Below are 19,658 nucleotides of genomic sequence, written 5' to 3' on the forward strand. Positions count from 1 at the left end.
GAACATGCTGATGTCACTGTACCCTGTCCAGGAGATGGCTGTTCTGTGGCCCCATGTGTTAATGGAACTGCAGTGGAGTTTGACTTTAACTGTGGGTGGTTGCCGGTGCTCTGGTGTGGTTTGCTTCTTCTTTCCTGTCAAACATCTATCGTCCTTATCTCCCCTTTTTCTTTTTTATGTTTGTGGCGCTCATATGACCTTATGCAGTTGCGAGCGCCGTAAAACCTCTACTAAAACGAAACTGACTTTTAACTGAAAATGAAAACTGTGGTGAGCTGAAGGAAAACACTCTCCGATTTCAGCCATTTAGGAAGTAAACTGATTCTTGTAATGTGTAAGCAGAGAATAGAACACTTAACACTGTTAAAAGCTAGCGTGAGCGCCAGAGTATCTTTTACAGTGCGAAGTGTTCTGTGTGTTATCAAAATATACTGATATACTGTAAGTGTAAGGAATATTACAAGCATTTGCTTGCTTGTATTAGTTTTTTATTTATGATTTATGGCATAAAGAGTCCTCCAGGTTCATGGCCTTAGGCAAACTTTTGACAGATATGGCTAGTTTTTAGTTTTACGGCACTTACAACACAATAAGGTCATATAAGTGCTGAAGATTTAGAGGTGTTACAAGAGAGTAACGAACACAAGAAAGAAGGAGGGGAGATAAAAGATGACAGAGCTGTTTGATAGGAAAGAAGAAGCAAACCACATCAGAGCACCCGCCAACCGCCTCCAAAGATATGGCTAGTTAGAGGGCACCACTCGTTTTCTATTTCTGTTATTAATTAAATTTTCCAGCTGTTAATGATGAATGTTATTGTGTGAATCTCTTTTCTTACTCTAACTCAATTCCTTCCCCTCTATTGCTCCTTTCTTTTGTTTTTTTAGTTTTGGTAAGAATTTTACCACACTTGCAACACAAATAGGCTACATGTAAGTGCTGAAGATTAGAGGTGCTGCGCGAGAGAGTAACAGTAGAAAAAAAGAGGAGAGCTGAGGATGCAAGATGTTTGATAAAAAAGGAGTACACCACACCAGAGCATCTGTCAACCATCCATCTATGTGCACGTTCTTTAACTAACTTTAGGTCGTGATAAAACAAGAAGACAGCAGGGGAAAGAATTACAATCTGTGGAAATTCCAGAGGGACTGGAAAGTTGCAGTAATTGTAATAATAAATAGCAGTTGTACAGCGCATATCCCCGCTCAACAGCAGGCATTATGCAGTCCCATACTCCATATTACCCACATGTTTTTATCCATTTTATAATTTATTTACCGTATAGAAATTAATAGTGAGGTGACTCTTGACACCAAGGTGTAGGTTAGTAGCTAGGTATAGTCACAAGCATGGCGACACCTGGTATTCCTACAACAACAATACCATGAAAAAAGTGAGATGACAGAAGAAGGGTGAAAGTAAAGAATTCAGTAGGATTTACCAGGGCCAGCCTCCACCAACTCCTGTTGTGAACATTATGATGTTGACGTCAGTCAATGCATTCTAATATTTGCCGTCCGGCCTTTAAAGGGTAAGTAAGCTACATTTGTCTCATTAGTTACTGATGATCAGTCAGTCTTATTAACCCTATTCTTATGTCGTGTTTTACTATCGTATCCATACGATGTGGGGAACTTTGAGCCACCACTTTCCAAAGAGGAAATTTACTCGTTAATCCGATCCGTATGCTTTGCATAGGTCTGTCAAAATTATTTTTTGAGAAATACTGAAAGTTTCAAAGAGATCGTACTAGAAGTAATCTAAAATGTGAAGAATACAACCCCGGGGGTACAAAATGGCCCCAGGGCGTACGATGCAGTCTTGAAGTTGAGCAAACAGCTCACAGGTAGGCCTATCTGATCTAAATGAAAAACAAATTCAAGCGTTTCACAGGTAAGAAGCCTGGCATTAGTTATAAACACAAGAAGGTGACTGATGGACACGTGAAGGAAGACAATGGGTGAGATGGATAAATGAATTGACAGAAAAAGGACGTGTCCTCAGGCATTTCAGTGGTTACCTCTAGGTATGGAGGCGAAGCATACTTTCTAAAAAGATATTAGACGACTTCACTGTTCATGTAGGCTACTTGCTTTTAAAAAAAAAAAGCCTTCCCTTCACTGCTTCTCACACTATTCACAAAGATATTACATGTATTATCTTTGTCATTGTCAAGTATCTGCCGTTAACTGGCGCTTATGGTGTAGATTTTACCATCATATGCAAGGACTTGAGTTCGAGTATCTGAAAGGGGACAATTTTTATCAAGTATCTCCGTCTTTCTCCTGGGATGTTGCATCCCTCTCAGCCTGATCAAATCCTGCCACCAAAACTAAATTTATCTAAATTGTGTCGATGGGGGTGTTAAAACACCTTCTTTCATTATTTTAAAAAAAATTTGATCTGCTGGTACGAACAAAAATAAAGCACTTTGTACAAATGGTTGACATACTTCCCAACAATAATGGGTGAGCTGTGCAAGTCTAAGTCAAAGTAAGTCGGAATACAATGTGCTTGGCTATTTTTACAGAAAAGTCACCATACAACAAATTGCTTGAATCACTTCGTAACAGTTTAATGGGTTAAAAACTTCAGTAACAAATCAGTACATCTCTGACTGTACACTTTTGAAAGAAAACGAGTAGTATAACTGAAAATCAGAATACAATCCCCATATAAAATGGACAATAAACACAAAGATGGATGTAAGAGATAAACACTTTAAAAATACGGGTAGGCTACATAAAAACACAGACACCCTTGAAACTTGTCTCAGTGTTGAAAAAACACATCTTGTTTAAATTATGAATCAAAAGGTGAGCATTGGCATCAAAATCAAACAAAACTGATTTCTTCATTTGCACCAGTTTACTCTTCCAAACACAGAAAGTATATTTGTCTATATGATCTACTTGTTTTATGTTGCTATTAAGTCTACACATGCTCCTGTATAAAGAACTCCCAATTTATTTTTTTTAAAAGGGCATGGTAAAGGCTCATAATATAATCTAATTTTGTTTAAATTCAAACAATAAGGTCTGGTGGTACTAGACTAGTGGTAGCAAAAATATGAAGGACCAATGGAATAAAATTGTACAAAAATGAAAACCCTTACCTAAAGCTTCATACCATTTATGTGTTTTACAGTCAATTACGTCTATAACATTTTACAACCAAACCAAAAAAGCTACCAAATATTGTGTTTTTTCTCAAAGTAGTCTGGACACTTAAGTGGTTTAAGTTAACGGATCAAAAAAGAAAAAAAGCTACTAAGAACCAAAAAAAAAAGGGGGGGGGAGGGCACCAAATGGGATCACCCCTCTCACAAAACTGCAAATGCATTATACTGAATGCTAGTTCAAGATCTTCATTATTCTTGTTCTTTGGGGTAGAATTCATTAACAGTACTGTAAGCCTAAAAAGCTAGTTGGCCCAAGTAAAAAAAAAAAAGAAGCATATTAGCACAATATTGGTTTCCACTGCAGTGGTAAATGCAACATTAACAAATGTTTCAAAATATTCAAATGAAAGGAAGAGAAGAAAGACCAGAAAGCAGCAGTGTCATACAACAACATGTAGGCTACCTGCAATGCCAAGTAATGTAAGACTAAGAGCTTCAAGACTCATTGGGATATAATATTCAATCTGTTAAAGAAAAAGAAAAAATAACTTCAGTGAACCGCAATAGGCCACACTTTAATAACAATAACAGACTTGGTGATAACAGGATATGGAATGATCTCATAGTTATAGCCGGAAGCAAAAAAGTTCTTTCACAGCACGCATTTTTGGAAGAATACATGCTCTGCTTTTACCAGTAGTCCAACCATTGACTGACAAAATCCAACAAGTGGACAAGAAAGCAGAAAAAAGAAAGCAAAAGAAGCAAAGTAATATCCAACATAGCGAATTGCACCTACATAACATGCAGAAGGCCTATGTTGATTCCGCAGATATTACATGCACTTTTGAGTTGATGCAAATCTAATCAGTGACTCAGTATGACTTTGGACTGGCACTATTTCACCACATTGGACATAGTCTCCCTGTGGGGTGGCGAGATTTGTGAAGGGAATAAACGACTGAATGACAAACAGGCACTGGGTCTACTACAGATCTATATATGTGTGCCTTTTCTCAACTATGCTCACCATGTGGCTATGAATATGACGCGTTGTAAAGTGTGCAAAATGCCTGTTGTAGAGCATAAAATGCGTTAAATAAATGCAATTATTCTTTTTTTTTAAGGCTACCTATGCAACTTAAATAATGTCCAGTCAATGTCCATGAGACTAAGATACAATAAAAAAGAAAGACAAAAGCGAGGAGCCAAAAATATCTCTGGAAAAGAAAGGAGAAATACCTGATAAATAAATAATTGGCAGTGGGTAAACTATTTACCAGTCTGAGTAATACAATCCCATTAGTTAATCATTAGTAATGTTTGTTAGCGTGATCCCCATCTATACCAGGATTCGACTACAACTGGGATATCATGCTGGTCCTGGTGCCCGTTATAGCTGGGGCCCATCGTAGAACAATTTCAAGTCTAATGCACCAGGGGCTCAGAGGCTTTGTTCCTCCTTCTGCCCTATGGAACTGCTCACACGTTCCTTTAGAGCTCAGTAAAAAATTTGGACATCAACAGATTAGAATGAGTACAATAGATGAAAACTTACATAAATAATGAACACATACAACTAGATTAAAGAAGATGAATTTTGACAGCCCTTTTTTTTCAAGCTAACAGTCCATGAAAATGAAAGACGACGCTCATAATCTTCAGAATGATAACACTGGTTGAAGAAGCACTTCTTCATTCAACTGCATAGCTGTATAATTTGTAATGTGTCTGCTTTGGTCACTATGAAAACGAAAGCTACACAAAGCCTCACGAAGATATTTTAAATGAAGTACATTAAAAAAATTGCAAAATGTAAAGAAATTTTGTAGATTACACAGAAATCTGATGTATGTTCCCTGAGTAATAATAAATGAAGACCATCCCAGAAACAAAGAGTAGAATTGAACAAGGAAGACAGAGATAGCATTTACTACTTCAATCCCTTTTTAACAACAAAATAATTGCACAACTAGATTAGGCCAACCCCTTCGTTGCCGTGTGACATAAATGGTACATTACAAAATGCATAATTGTTTCCTTTGTTTTGTCCATAGAAGTTGAGAAAATAAGTGTTTCCTGGTTGCATATTAAACATTACAAGAACGTCTCAATAATCATCTGGTTTTAATAATTCTGTACAGAGAAATATAGCCACAGTCACAGAGTATGGCTTTCTATTCGTGAATAAAAAAATGCCCATATCGGTACCAAATTTGCTAGTATTTCTTTCCTACTAGCCTTGCAAGTTATCGAGAAACACATGTCTAGTCTTGCCGATGAAAGTGCACTCTCAAAAAAAACATAACCAAAATGGCTTTAGAAGGCAGTAAATTTCACTTTTTGACCTAAAACTTCCAGTTGTTCAAAGTTAGGGAAGTGACACTATCAAAGGCCTGGGATCCAAATGTCGTAGGTGGGCCGGAACCAGACAGCAAGTTCAACAACATCAGGACTGCTGTCCTGGCTAAGGAGCTTAGCTGAAAATTAGAGCTGGCAGTAGGAGCGCACACACCCTAGCAACAAAGGGGTTAACAAAGAAACTAAGTGGATAAATCCAAAGGAAGCTCGTCTTGGCTCATTTTCTTCATTTTTTCAACTTGTAGTTTTCTCTTTTCAAGAAGTTCTTTCAGATGTTGGATTTTGGGATTCTGGAAGGAAGGCCTATGTGGCCTTAAAGGCAAGGAGAACCTGTCAGCCGATGTTGTGGAAGAACTAGCACTTGGCACCGTGGAATCAATACCACTATCGTCACAACTGTCTTGGCTGGCTGAAGGGGCTTCACCAGACTGTGATTCACTCTGTGCGACGCCATGAGAAGCCTTTGACACAGAGTGAGGGGTGTGGGGACTGTCCTCACAGAACGGCCTACCTGTGGTTGATGAAGTGGAAGAAAACATGGGCTGGAGCACGGGTGGCATATCATCATCGCTGTCGGCATTCCCAGTTCCGGAATCATGGCCACTGCCCGATGGTGTCTCTTGAAGTAGTGGTGGGGGTTCATCATTGAGTTCGGAATGCGTCATTACTTCTTGTCCAGCATCAATCTGTGAAAGAGGACTTTCCTGGTCATTTTCTTCAAAACGAGTCTCTCCCCTACTTCTTTGCTGCAAAACCACTGACGTAGAAACCTCGGACTGGGATTGAAGGCATTCTGGGAAATCCGAAGAATCATCGGGTTCACATTTTATTACAACCCCAGGAGGTAGGGGATATTTTGCTTCCAGTAATCTTCTCTTCCTCCAACGCTCTTTCTCGGAGATGTGCTCAGAAGTACGGACCCTTCGCTGAGGTAACAGTGTGCTGTTGGGAGGGAGATGAGAAAAGGGACTGTTCTCATCGGCGTATGTTGCAGAGACAGGCCTCGTCATGGCAGTTTGTAGAGCAGCACCTCCTGGCTGTGTGATGTTTTGAGCCTCACGAGAAACATTACCAGATAAAGATGTGGATGTTGTTGGAAGCCGATGAGTTGGGACTGCGACAGAGCTAACACTAGACATAGGCACAGAGACTGAGGTAGTGCTGGTACACTCCCCAGAAACAGGTGTTTTCCCTTGAAGAAGGGACGTCGTGATGTTCAGCCTAGAAGAATGAGAGACAACAGTGTTGTTGCTCTTTCCAACAATTAGAGGAGCAGTTGCGTTTTCACTAGAAGAGGGGGCCTTGGCCTTGTTGACAACTCTTCCATATGACAGAGGTGTGGTGACAGCCCTGGTATCTGATTTAGCCATGCTAGTGGTGCTCTGGTTTGAAGGAGGGAGGGCCATGAGGCCAGAGAGAAGGGCAGAGGCACTGCTGCTGGATGACGACAGAGCTCCACATGTTTGAACAGAGGATGGTGTAGCCTTTTGCCTTTTATCCTTTTGTGCCTCAGCAACACAAGGGTCAAGAGACACGCCTCTTGGGCCAGGTCCAGGGTTTGGAGACCAGTTCAAATTTAAAGTTGGACTAGATTTTTGGATATTTGAATCAACCGGCAGAGATTTCCCCTCAACTTTTTTACTAGAAACACCTTGAGTTAAAGTTTTCTTGGTATTTTCCCCATTTGGCAATGCAGTTTTAGGAAAAGATCCAAGAGCATTCGGACTGGAAAGTTTCACAAGCACAGGCTTTCCATCAATTTGGATCAAAAACAACCCATTGTTCTCCTCAACGATTTTTTTACCACTTTTTGCGAGATGTGATGACAATGAATTCAAAGCAGCCTGGATAGTAGTTGAGCTCAACTCTCCACTCTTAGTCGTAGATGGTGCTGTTTTGGAAAGAACTGGGGTTGGAATAACGAATTTGGAAAATTTGCTTTTGTGAACCTTGAACCTTTGAAAAGCATTATTCTCTTCCACAGTTTTCTCAGATGGTATCAAATTGGGCTTTTTCATCGTCGATTCTCTAGTCACCTTCGTAACGGGCAGTCCTTTTGTAACATTCTGCAGAGGTGATTTTTTAGCAGACGTCAATGCTGTCTTGGTCCTGGCCTGTTTTGTTTGAATATTCTGTTTACTTGTCCAACAACGCCTTTGAGCTTTGCACAGAGCCATGGCAGAGCGTTTCTCTTCCACTTGGCTTCTGAGCAGTTTTATTGCTAAGTTATCAAAAACAGATTCATTCTTGGAAAAATCGCCCTTGTCTGCTAGTTTTGCACCAAAATCAAGATCTTCGACATCATCAGGTTCTTCAGAGTACAATAACTTAGCAGCCTGTGGACGGCTTTTTGTGCCTCTGACAATAAGCGCATGGGGGCTTTTTTGCTTGGGTAATACAGCTGTGCCATTCCCCGGAAGAGGATTTGTACTTCTGCCTGTGTTCCTTTTCTTCTCTCTTACTGCTGGTGGAGATAAATTTTCTTCTTTTCTCATTTCTTTTGACTGTTCCTCTTGCCTCAGAGAGTTGCTTGCTTGAGTAGGAAAAACATGCATGGCAGGGCATGGAGATTCTTTTATTTCGTTCTTTTTTTCTTTATCAACACAAGATGTACTGTTTCCATCTAGAGTGGGTGATTCACAATCAATTATTTCATGCTTCACATCCTTGCTTTGTTTTGTTTTGCTGGTTAAGGGGTTTTGATCAGGACTTTGTAGCTTAGCTACTTTAGAAGGAGGAGAAGGCAAGCAATCAAAATTTGGGTGATTATTACACGTTAAGAGGTTGAGATGACATAGTGAATCCAGATGTCTCTTTCTGCAGTGGTTACTGCACTTTGGAAATGCCTCAGGTGAGTTCACAGCCTTTATCTCTTCCTTTGTAAGCCTCTCCACAACAGTAAAGCAAGGGGAACAATATTTTTTCCAGTCTGAAGATGTCAACTTGAAGGTAGATGACACCTTGACTTCTTCTACTTCCATTTCCTGCTTCTCACTTTCATTCAAATCCACAGGTGAGTCTCTTCCATCATCTTGTATCACATGAGGGATTGCATCAGCCAGAGAGAACACAGACTCAATTTTTAGATCTGAATCTTGAATGTTGGCATGTGGCTTCTTCCAGTCATCCATCTCACAACCATAATTATCATCAACAATGTCATCACACAAATCCGACTTTGCACAATCTTGCCCTTCTGATTCTGGAACAAAACTTTTATATTTGCTGTCTGCTGTATATCCAAAAGCATTCCCTTTGCTAGTTGTTGTTTTACGCTTTTGGAATTGAGAAGGAAGCCATGAACCATCCTGAGAAGTGTAAGTTAGTTCTGTACGTGCATTTATGTCAAGATCATCATCGTCTAAGCTGGGAGAAATCACGTTCACTGGAACAGAACCACAAGCTGTTTGCAGACAAGTTGTCAACATGTGTGTCTTGGTTGATTCAGTTCTTCTGTCTTTTACTGAACTCGGTAACTCTGTAAAACTCTGCGACCCCTTCGTCTTCATTAGTTGCTGCAAAGACTGCATTAAGCTTTCACTTGAAGACGCTGGAGCCTTCACGCATCCAGCATTATTAGAATACAAATTTTCAACGGGCAAAAATTTTCCAGCATCTTGCTTGATAGTATCCGCGGAACTCTTGGAAATGGAAAAATGATGAGCTTTATTCAAGAGAGACATACCAGAGTCTTTCCTCTCTGAACTGAAATCAGATTTCTTCAAAACACCTGCAGTAGACTGCCCTTTTGCAAGAGGAACTTTAGAATACAAAGCTCTAACCTGTGATAATTTTCCCACTTCACCCAAAGCACTCTTTGAATGTGTTCCATAATGTTTATTACCTAAAAGAGATACGCCAGAAACTGGCACAGAAGGTGCCACAATTTCGTTCAGTTTTTCAAAGACGTATGAATGATCTGACTTCACATCTTCCTGAACACTCCTCTTCTGTATGTTGTAGTTGGCATTCCCAAGATCATTATTGTGGCCAGATGAGGGAGGTATTGACACTTGTAATATGCGACCTGGATGGCCTGGAGTTTTCAAAATTAGAGTCTCATGAGACAAGTCTTTCAGTTTTTGACCCTGTGATGTCGAGGGTTGGTGGGTAAGAGGCACGGTAGAAGACACCAGTGCTACATTAGCAGGAGATCTATTTGCACCAGCAGAGTGGCTGAAAAGTGACTTTGAAATTTTCAAAGGTTTAGCGACATGACTAACCGAAATCGGTTTCAAAGCAGACACAGTGCTTGCACTTGGAGCCGCTTTGGCTGAAGCAGCAGATACAGAATCTTTTTGAGACACACACAGGCCACTAGCATCAGCTCCTTTCAAAGCATTCTGTTGATGTGAATTGAAAATGTTCACAGATGCATCAAAATTATTAGTTGCTAAGATAGCTCCAGCATTCTTGTTGCCTTGCTCTGAAGCACATTTCAAAGATGAGTCATGACCTTTATATGGTGGGAGTAATACGTACTGGGGTTTACTTTTTTTACTTTTCTGGATAGTATTTATTAAATCAGGTTGCTTCTGACCTGAACTACTTTTCCTGGCAGTTTTGTTCCTGCTATTAGTGTGAGCTGCTTTGAAAACCGGCACAAGAAAAGTACCTGAGCTTGAACTCAAAAGATGAAAAACTGGTCTTGACGGATCTGCAGGTATGAGAGCTGAGAGAGGTGTTCCCACCTTTTCCTTCTCTTTATTCAAAATAATGCTGGAAACTGTACCAGATTTTGTTGAGGCACTTGTTAACATTAGTCTCTGCACATTTTGTTTTTCAATCTCTTTTATGCCTTCCCCGGAACAAGAGATGGATGGTGGTGATGAAGAGATCTGACCACAGTACGGGGGAAAGGTGGTAGCTGTGGGATGTGATACAGTAGTCTTTAGCAGTGAGCTAGCTTTGCTGATGATTTTTTCCTGAGTAGCCTTGGTTGGGACAGACAGACTTTGTGCTTCCGTTCGTAGAGTGTCAGTCGGGAAGCAATGAGGCTGAGACATTTTTGCATCAATCCCCACACACAGAGCACATCTGACACCTGACTCGGAGGGAACTGTCGCACACTGGGACAGACGAAGGTGCTTGGAATCGTCTCAATAACTGTCAATGACAGGTTTTTCCTTGTTCAGCGAATGCCCGAGTGATACCATCAGAAGCCACGACTCCTTTGTAGCAGACATCCACACTTGGAGATAGGGCGGAAAGTCTGTCCTTGCTTTCTTCACAAGCTGTTGAAACAAATGGAAAAAGAAGCTTTAGAAGGTTCAGTGACAATCAATTTGCATTCATCAAGAAAGCATACCAGTTCTATATCAATACAGGTCTTTTGTTGAGACTTGTTCTTCTCAACTTTGAGAAAAATATGGGCATCTTTTTTGCAAACATGTTTTGAGATAAGAAATTGATAGCCTCTCTTAACAACTCATAACAAAGAAGGACTTTTCTTAATTCTTGTGAGAAAAAAAATTAAGCCCATGCAAAAAATAATATGTTTATCACACAAACATATAAACTACAGCTGAACCTGCTCTAGCGGCCACCAATATAAGACAATCACATGTTTACAAAAAATGACCACTTCCCATTTCTTCCCTTGCATATTTTTTAACATTATAAAGACACTGTCTGTGACATCCACCTGTCTACAGTGGCCCCTTTTCTCCTCCACAAAGGGAAGCTGTCATAAGACAGTTTTGAATGCAATCATTTGCTTGAATCACTGTCAAAAAACACTCTGTGTGCCTGAAGTACTATATTTATGTATATTAAATGTACTATATATATATACAGACTATAAGATAAGTTATACACTGAACACAGAGAATGCTCTTCCTTTGGCAGCTCAAATGCCTGTATAAGAGAGTACAGGTATCGGTGTGTACATCATTTAAGAGGTGGATTTGACTCTACCTATCAGGGTATACCCAGGCAGAGACAGATACATTGACGTTGACGCTCATATGACCTTATGCAGTTGCGAGTGCCGTAAAACCTCTACTAAAACAAAACAAAAAAAGACACATTGACCCAGCAGAAAGAAAGAGATACTAAATAAAATTCTCCCCACACTGGAACAGAACTTGAGTCTCCAGAGTTTGAAGGTGAAGTGTCTAACCGCAACACCAGATACACAGGTCTGCAACCAGTGAACTTGTTCCCTGGGGTACCATGTTCAATGATCAGTTATGTTAATTTTCCCAGATTCCCAGAGGGTACTTGTAGAATTTCCATCCTGAAACACCAAACATTTAGGTCATCCATTTTTTCCAAACTTAAGAAGTCTTGATTCATCTCTTTTGAATTCTTCGAACTAAATACATTTTTTTTTTCAAGATTATTTTAGTTTGTGCATCAACTGTCTCTGAAGATTGCAGAAGGAATTTACCATATATATTACTCTCCTATATACAACCTCGTGTATAATACAGGGTATACTTATGACTCTAGAATGGGTCTGTAATGTATGTTGTGCCCGTAATACAAGGAGAATTTCCAAAATGCTGGAGGGGGTTCAACAAGAGTGAAATCAAGTTCTCGCTAGCATAAAAGCTTTTCTCTAAGGACTGGCCTGCACACCTGCAAGCCATAGATATAAGAGGTGTTAGAACTTTAAAATAAACACTGAGACCAAAAGCTTGAGTTCATTCACTGCTAGCAAGGAGTAGCTACAGCTATAACCTGGGCAGGACAGCTATCGTTTATAACCACATAACCATAACTTTAATAATAATTTCTTATAAACTAGCTTGGTAATTCACAGACTCTTTTTTACTATACAAAAATGCGGTCTATTTAATTCAATTTGCTTCACATAAGAGTGTAAAACCCAAGTTTTGTTTTAGTAAGAGTTTTACTGCATTTGCAACATAAATACGTCATAGAAATGCCGAAGATTAGGGGAGCTACTAAAGAGTAGTTTTTCTTTTTTTTAAAGAAGAAAGAGAAGATCATATAATTATGATGGATGTTTGATACAAAAGAAGGAGAAAATCAACCACAGCATCCACCATGCCAAAGTTTCAACAATAAACCCTGCTCAAAGATTTTAGAAAAAAAGGTGTAACCGAAAGTATTTCCCTTTTTGACCTTTTCTTTTAGTAATTACATTACATGTATAGTAAATTGAGAGAAAGTTGATGTGAAACGGAACATTTTTCATTTAAACCTTTGCATTTCATATTTTATGTGTATCAACTCAATCTTCACACTAAATATGTCCAATTTTTTAATTTGCTCCAGGAAAAAACAATTTTGACAAAAATCAAGCGTGTAATGTTTTCAATACCAACAAAACAAACCTCTCTATTCTTTTTCAATCCATTAAATAAACACATAGCTGGCCAGACACTATAGAAATAGGAGCTAAAGCAAACCAGCCTCTGGGGTTAGTTTTAGTAAGAGTTTTATGGCACTTGCAACACAATAAGGTCATATAAGTGCCGAAGATTGGAGAGTAAAAAATACCCCCCAAAAAGGAGGAGAGATTATAAGGGCGATAGATGTTTTATAAAAAAAAAAAAGCAGACCACACCAGAGCACCCGCCAAACACCCACCCAGCCTCTGAATCTGAATAAACACCAATAGACAGGCAGAAAGTCACATACACAATATGAGTCACAGAAAATGGGAGATAGAAAATAATTTCAACAAAATCTCTTTGATTCCACGACTGGAAAAGTCAGTTAACGAACTACGGCAAAGAAGGAAAAAAATTCAAAAATTCTGCACAACTGTCCATAAAAAGACAAAAGCAGCATAATAACCCACCAGACACAAACAACATTAGCTTGACATGATCAAAGACAAGACAGAAAAGTAAAAAAAGACATCATGAGACACAAAATAAAACAATCACAGTGTGAACATTCGAAGCAATTTTTAAGCTACACTGTTCTTGCAGATTTAAGTAGAACATTATAAGAAAATGTGCAGAAATTTAAAATAATTTGATGCAAAAATAAATTATTAATAACAGCTCTCTTGATCAAGCATGTTTTCTATCTGTTATTTCAACATTCTCACTCAGTGTGATCTCTGCTATGGGTAATTGTAAACACATTGCTATAACTTTGTACCACCATTTGAGCAGACAAGCTGGCTGGAGAAGCAAAAGTGGAGGGGAATTTAACACTGGACCCACCAACCGTCCTAACCGCTGTAAGGGAAAATTTGAGGAAGATTACATTCTAGGTAGATTGAAGGAGAAGGGGATCCAAAGAGGAGAAGGGAAACACAGCCACCTGTGCCGACCAGTCCGACGGATCTCCAACCAGATTATGATGGAGACTATAAGTAGACAAGACTCTGCGATGGATCCCGAACAGGGGGGGGGGGGGGGGGGAGCAGAGATGGACATGTTCCGACTGCAGTGACCCCAACACAGTGGACAAGTAAGACAAGTAAGAAGTAAGACCACCATTTCATTTAAGAAGCTACTTTCACAGAAACTTGTGGTACATGGGATTTCCTTGAGACTTTTTAGTTTTAGTAGAGGTTTTATGGCTCTCGCAACTGCATAAGGTCATACGAGCGTCAGAAGATTAGAAGTGTTACAAGAGAGTAACAAACATAAAAAAGAAGAAGGGGAGATAAGGACGATAGATGTTCGATAGGAAAGAAGGAGTGAACCACACCAGAGCACCCGCCAACCACCCACTTGAGACTTTGTACAATACAGTACAGTGGATATTCAGTGGATAGATCAGTTTTCTGCAGGCTTCTTTTGGTAGAGGGCACCTTCCACAAGTGTGTAATAGCTTTCAGGTCAAAATTTTGTTCAGATTCAGATTTCAATGACAGATCAGCATGCAGTTCGGAGTGCCAATAAGAATGTGATCCATGGAGGCTCATTTGATAAATTAATTCTACAACAATAAATTTGTACAGAATACCACCATTGCTTCACTTTCAACAAGACCAACTAAGGGACCGTTCACAAATGACATCGGCTAAAATTTGGCAAAAAATGACACCCCTCCTCTCCCCTTGTCATCTTTCACACGACCCCCCCCCTCCCCCAGTTGATGACAACCAATATGTAGATATATATACATTTAAATAGAACCTGTTCTGTTTAATCTAACTTCTAGCAGTCTGTGCTATGGGGACATAACTGTTGATTTTAGATTTTAGGCCAAAAAAAAACCCAATACGGTCCAATTTAACTGTGTTAATTCTAGGACAAGAAAATGTGGTCTATAATATTTTTTCTTTTCTTTTTTCCCCCCAAACTTTAAGAGCACCATGACTGACGTCAACTTTGTAAGGACCCCCTTCCCTCCCCCATGTCAACTTTTGTCAACTTTTCACTGACCCCCCCCCCCTCCCCTCCTCCGAGCTAACGTCATTTGCTAACTATCCAGAGAGAAGGAGTGAATATATTATATATACAAACCCATGAACCAGAGATCATTTCCCCCAAACGGGCATTCAATGAAATATGAAATAGCAGTGACACAAGCAATGTGGAGATAGTGACCGGCTGGAAAAAAATCTCACAAGAGATAGAGCCATTCTTTTTATTTTTATTTATAAGAGCCCACCTTCCTGTAACAACAACCGACAAAAATAAAGAGGTCTGTCCCTCTTTAGAATTTTTTCAGCAAAATGTCACCATCCCTCGGGTTACGTGTGTCGCTGCAGTTTAATTTTTCATGGTACGGTCTAATAGTCAAAACACTAACTGGGCGCCTGAGACAAGTGCATAATTAATCTACATGAAAAGGGAGTTCTGCACTTCTAAAATTCATGGATATGACAGACATAGTAGTTTAACATAGTCCTGATAAACATGAAAATGAACACTTCCCACACAGGCAGATTAAGCCGCTAGTCTTGGCTTTACTTCTCCAGACAATCCTCATATATAATACAGTCAAACCTGCTCTTTCAAACAATTGTCTAAGACAATCACCTGTACAAATGGCTCTTCCCACCTTCCCCTTTGAAAATGTTCTGTAACAATGATACAATGACACTGTCTAAATAAAGGACCACCTGTTTAAGATGACCAATTTTCTCCTTGACAACTGGTGATAATTTTGGACAGGTTTGAATATAATTTATAGGCCAACTATGAAAAAAAAAAAAGTACACCAACTATTGTCCTACGCTTTGAATATATGTATATAATATTATTTTATATAGCCTCCGTCTGCAGTGCCTTCACTGAGATAGTAAAAGTCACCAATATTTATGGTTGACATAGAGCAACGTTTTAGAGAAAATGTGTCACAACGTGGTGGAATCAGGTGCTCGTCAACTTTTGGGCATATATGGAGTTATTGGACTCTTAACTCTTTCACTATCGGGGGGGTTTTCCTCATCTGGACCGGGCCCTATCTGTTACCTACTTTCTGATCCTGCCTACCATCGGACAAATTAAAGATTTTTTGGTTCAATTAGGAATTATATGCGGAAATAAACGGGAAATAATGACCTATCTCAACATGTAGCTAAAACCGATCATTTTTCAGCCTGAGACTTCAGATTCGATTAATTTATTACAAAAGTAGTTGTGGTTTTGAGGCAGAATGTGGACAGCCGTGAAGCATGGCGCGCTGTCCTGCGCTGGGGGTAACTAGTGTAACACGAGCCATGAAACACGGCTCGCGGTAGTGAAAGAGTTAAAGCCTGTTCATTTGTCTTGTTTTTTGAGAAAAAAATTCTTATCTATCTTGAGTAGAAGTCGAGCTAGTACTAGTGATTGAAGAAGTAGGAGTCCCCTGGTCTCAAGAGGTAAAATAAGTGAGAAAATGGCCGCCAAACTTTGGTGGCTTAGAAAGCCTGAGTGCCTTTGGAAACCGCAAATTTACATTTTTAAAATGTGCCTTAAATCAATGCTTCTCGGTAACATCCAGACAGAATGTGTTTTCCAATGGATATTAAAGGTGTTGAACCATATAAAGAAAATATGAAAATAATTGCCATACTGAAAAAAAAGACTGTTTCTTTGATTTTATTTTACATGCACCAGATTTCGCCACAATGCCTAACGTGAAAATGATAGTACTTTAGTATAGATCAGTGTCAAATATACTGAAAAGCTGGAAAAGAAAATCAGCGACATTTTATTATAGGGCATGCTCACCACTTCATTGACTGGAGGAAACTGTGTCGCTGTCAAAGGAAGGCAGAAAAACAGCTCCTTGACCTGTCCTGTCCTGAGTACCTGGGGTAAAAGAAAACTGGTGTTACAAATTATAATATGCATCACTAAAAGTAGGATTATTAAAGAAGGTGACAAGCTGACAGCAAAAGGAAACAAAAAGATGAGAGGGAAAGAGAGAGAGAGAGAGAGAGAGAGAGAGAGAGAGAGAGAGAGAGAGAGAGAGAGAGAGAGAGAGAGAGAGAGAGAGAGAGAGAGAAACAGGGGGGGGGGGGGGTAGGAAAATGGAGTGGGGGCAGGGGCAGGTCAAAAATTTAGTCACAATAAAATGAAAAAGCTTTCTTTACTAGGTTAGTTGTTTTAACCTACTGCAGCAATGCTTTATCAACGAGAATTCCTTTAAAAAAAAAAACATAACATGACCTGTTACACGCTTATAACAACAGGCCAAGACTTTGAGCTGAACTAAGGGCACTAAGGCATAGATCTACACAGCGTCACAAAAAGTCCTCAAGAAGTTGTGAACAAAGTCGGCTACCCCCTTTTTTTCGCACCCCAAACTGCAAGGCAAAATTACCGACTCGCGCAAAAGATAACTCCTACGGTAAAAAAAAATGGGGGGGGGGGGGGGTGTATAAAGGTTCACCTGTCACACGACAGCGTCACAAGTTGTTTACTGACGTCTACAGGTCACATGTCATATCATCATATGTGGGCAGAACATGTCTTCCGGTTCTGTCGTTCCACTGCGACCCGAGAGGCCTCAAACAAGTTCCAACATTTTCTTTTTTCTGTTCTAGATCTAGATATTAACTTTAAACCTTACACACAATCAATTCAAAACTTCTGAAAAAAGAAAAAGTAATAAAACCAAACCCACCCCCTTTGCCTCAAAAAGAATCCCTGTGTCGTCACTGCGGCATAGGCCTAGCCTAAAATGTTTGCGTCCGAAAACACGTCATAATTTCGCAAACGATTTCTGAACTCAAAACATTACTACACAAAAGTAACATTGCAAACGGGGCTAAGTCAGATAAGTTGCAGGGTTGGAGTGAGAAGCCTTTCACAGAGACATGCAGAAGTTTGCAAGTGTAAACGTAAGGCACAAATAACATTAAATTAATTAAATGCTTGTAGATACACTCACTGCTCTCCTTGAATCACGTGAGTAAAGCGAATCCAGTGTCCTTGAAATACAGACTACCACCACGCTCTTGACCAGGCTTCCCAACATACACAAGAACTCAAATGTTTCCGGACATGCGCACTTAGGCCTACTTCAGACTCCTCTCTTTGAGTTGGCCGATTGCCAAGCATTGGCCTGGGGGTGGGGAAAAGAGCAACATGGCGGACACAGATGTTACCCACAATTCCTGGAAGAAATCCGGAAATGCAATTGATACCCCTATACAATAATTCAACGTCAGCGAGTACGATCAAGAAAACACAATGTATGACCAAAAAATGCATTTTACAAATCGTAGAATCACTCTTCAGATGACTGGACATGATTTAACAGCAACAATAACAAATATGATGATAACAAGTTTTATAAAAAAAAAAAAAAAGTAATAACATTGTTAAAAAAATACTAACATCAATTACAATTTGGTAAATTACTTCTTATCAGGACACCTGCTTCCCGGATAATTAATATATTACGGTCCTACTATCACTTATGTACCCGTTTGACAATTTAGGAACTAACTGAAGTCGAAAAGCGAACGAAAACAAGCGAGACTAGCATTATCTGGACATACCGATATGATCAGGCGCCACGACTAAATTCAATATGGCTGCTTCCTCACAATTACCCATAAGTCAGTGCGCAGTTTCGTCAACCGGAAACGGATTCCCCTCCTCAGCTCGCGACTTGCCAATGAGAAAGGCTTTTACTGCTGTCCTTTAGTATCGATACCAAAGCAACAACTGATATAATATATCGACTTGGGAGGAACACAAACAGTTCCCACGTGACGTCGTTCACTGTTGTCAAGCGGTAAAGGCGGAGACGAGTCAGCGATTAGTCAGCTGCAACGCTGCAGCAACATCGGGTGTAGATCTAATCTACATTATCATAACGGGCTATTCCTTAACTCGTTTTCAGGCTTAACATATTTAATCAAATACACTACCATTTAAAAAGAAAAAAAAACCCCTCTTACAACGACAAGAATAATTACACCAAGAACCAAGTTTAGGTTAATACCTGTATAGAAAATTAATATTATTAGGCCTATTATTTTTTTTTATTATCATTTTTAAAATTATTAGGCTATTATCAGGTTATTATTATTTTATTATTATAACCGGTACCATTCTAATAATAACAATAACGATTAATAATAATAATAATAATAATAATAATAATAACATAAAAAGGATGATACTACTAGCCTTCTACAACAACAACAATAACAACAACAATAACTACTACTCTACTACTACTACTACTACTACTACTACTACTACTACTACTACTACTACTACTACTACTACTACTACTACTACTGCTATTACTGATGATGATGATGATATAAAATAAATAATCATCATCATCATTAGTAGTAGTAGTAGTAGTAGTAGTAGTAGTAGTAGTAGTAGTAGTAGTAGTAGTAGTAGTAGTAGTAGTAGTAGTAGTAGTAGTAGTAGTAGTAGTAGCAGTAGCAGCAGCAGTAGTAGTAGCAACAGCAGTAATAATAGTAGCAGCAGCAGCAGCAGCAACAGGCAGTAGTAGCAGCAGAAACAGCAGCAGTTAAGTAGTTTCAGCAGCTGCAGAAGCAGCACCAGCAGCAGCAGTAGTAGTAGTAGTAGTATATCACCTTGATTACTGAAATTTAAAAGTAAGTTCGCTGCAAGCAAATGTCACTGTGGTGGTGGAGACACTTGTTTTCTCTAGCTTAACCTTTTAACTACAGTGGCTTGTACTTGTGTATTGGCCTAACGTTTATCCTAAAATAGTTTCAGTCCTATAGTTAATACGGAGAGGTCAACCAACCCACGAAATAAGAATGTATTGCGGAAGTAAAATCAGATTTATACTTCCCGACTCTGGACACACA

At 39.3% G+C, this 19,658-nt stretch overlaps 1 protein-coding gene across 3 annotated transcripts; it reads right to left on the reverse strand.

Moving 5' to 3' along the window:
* Nucleotides 1–2,554: 2,554 nt before the first annotated feature.
* Nucleotides 2,555–18,450, reverse strand: LOC101857573. 3 transcript variants are annotated; one of them, XM_005099628.3, is made up of 4 exons: nt 18,357–18,450; nt 17,744–17,917; nt 16,579–16,659; nt 2,555–10,716 (listed from the first exon to the last, which is right to left on the reverse strand). In XM_005099628.3, the coding sequence occupies exon 4, from the start codon at nt 10,486–10,488 to the stop codon at nt 5,665–5,667; it is 4,824 nt and encodes a 1,607-aa protein (XP_005099685.1). In that variant the 5' UTR covers nt 10,489–10,716; nt 16,579–16,659; nt 17,744–17,917; nt 18,357–18,450; the 3' UTR covers nt 2,555–5,664. The 3 variants fall into 3 exon arrangements, with proteins under 3 accessions (XP_005099685.1, XP_005099684.1, XP_012938694.1); XM_005099627.3 differs by lacking the exon at nt 18,357–18,450 and having other exon boundaries at nt 17,744–18,347; XM_013083240.2 differs by lacking the exons at nt 17,744–17,917; nt 18,357–18,450 and adding an exon at nt 17,243–17,732.
* Between the last annotated feature and the right edge of the window lie 1,208 nt (nt 18,451–19,658).

Source organism: Aplysia californica, unplaced genomic scaffold (assembly GCF_000002075.1).
Source record: "Aplysia californica isolate F4 #8 unplaced genomic scaffold, AplCal3.0 scaffold00220, whole genome shotgun sequence".
NCBI classification, from domain to species: Eukaryota; Metazoa; Mollusca; class Gastropoda; order Aplysiida; family Aplysiidae; genus Aplysia; species Aplysia californica.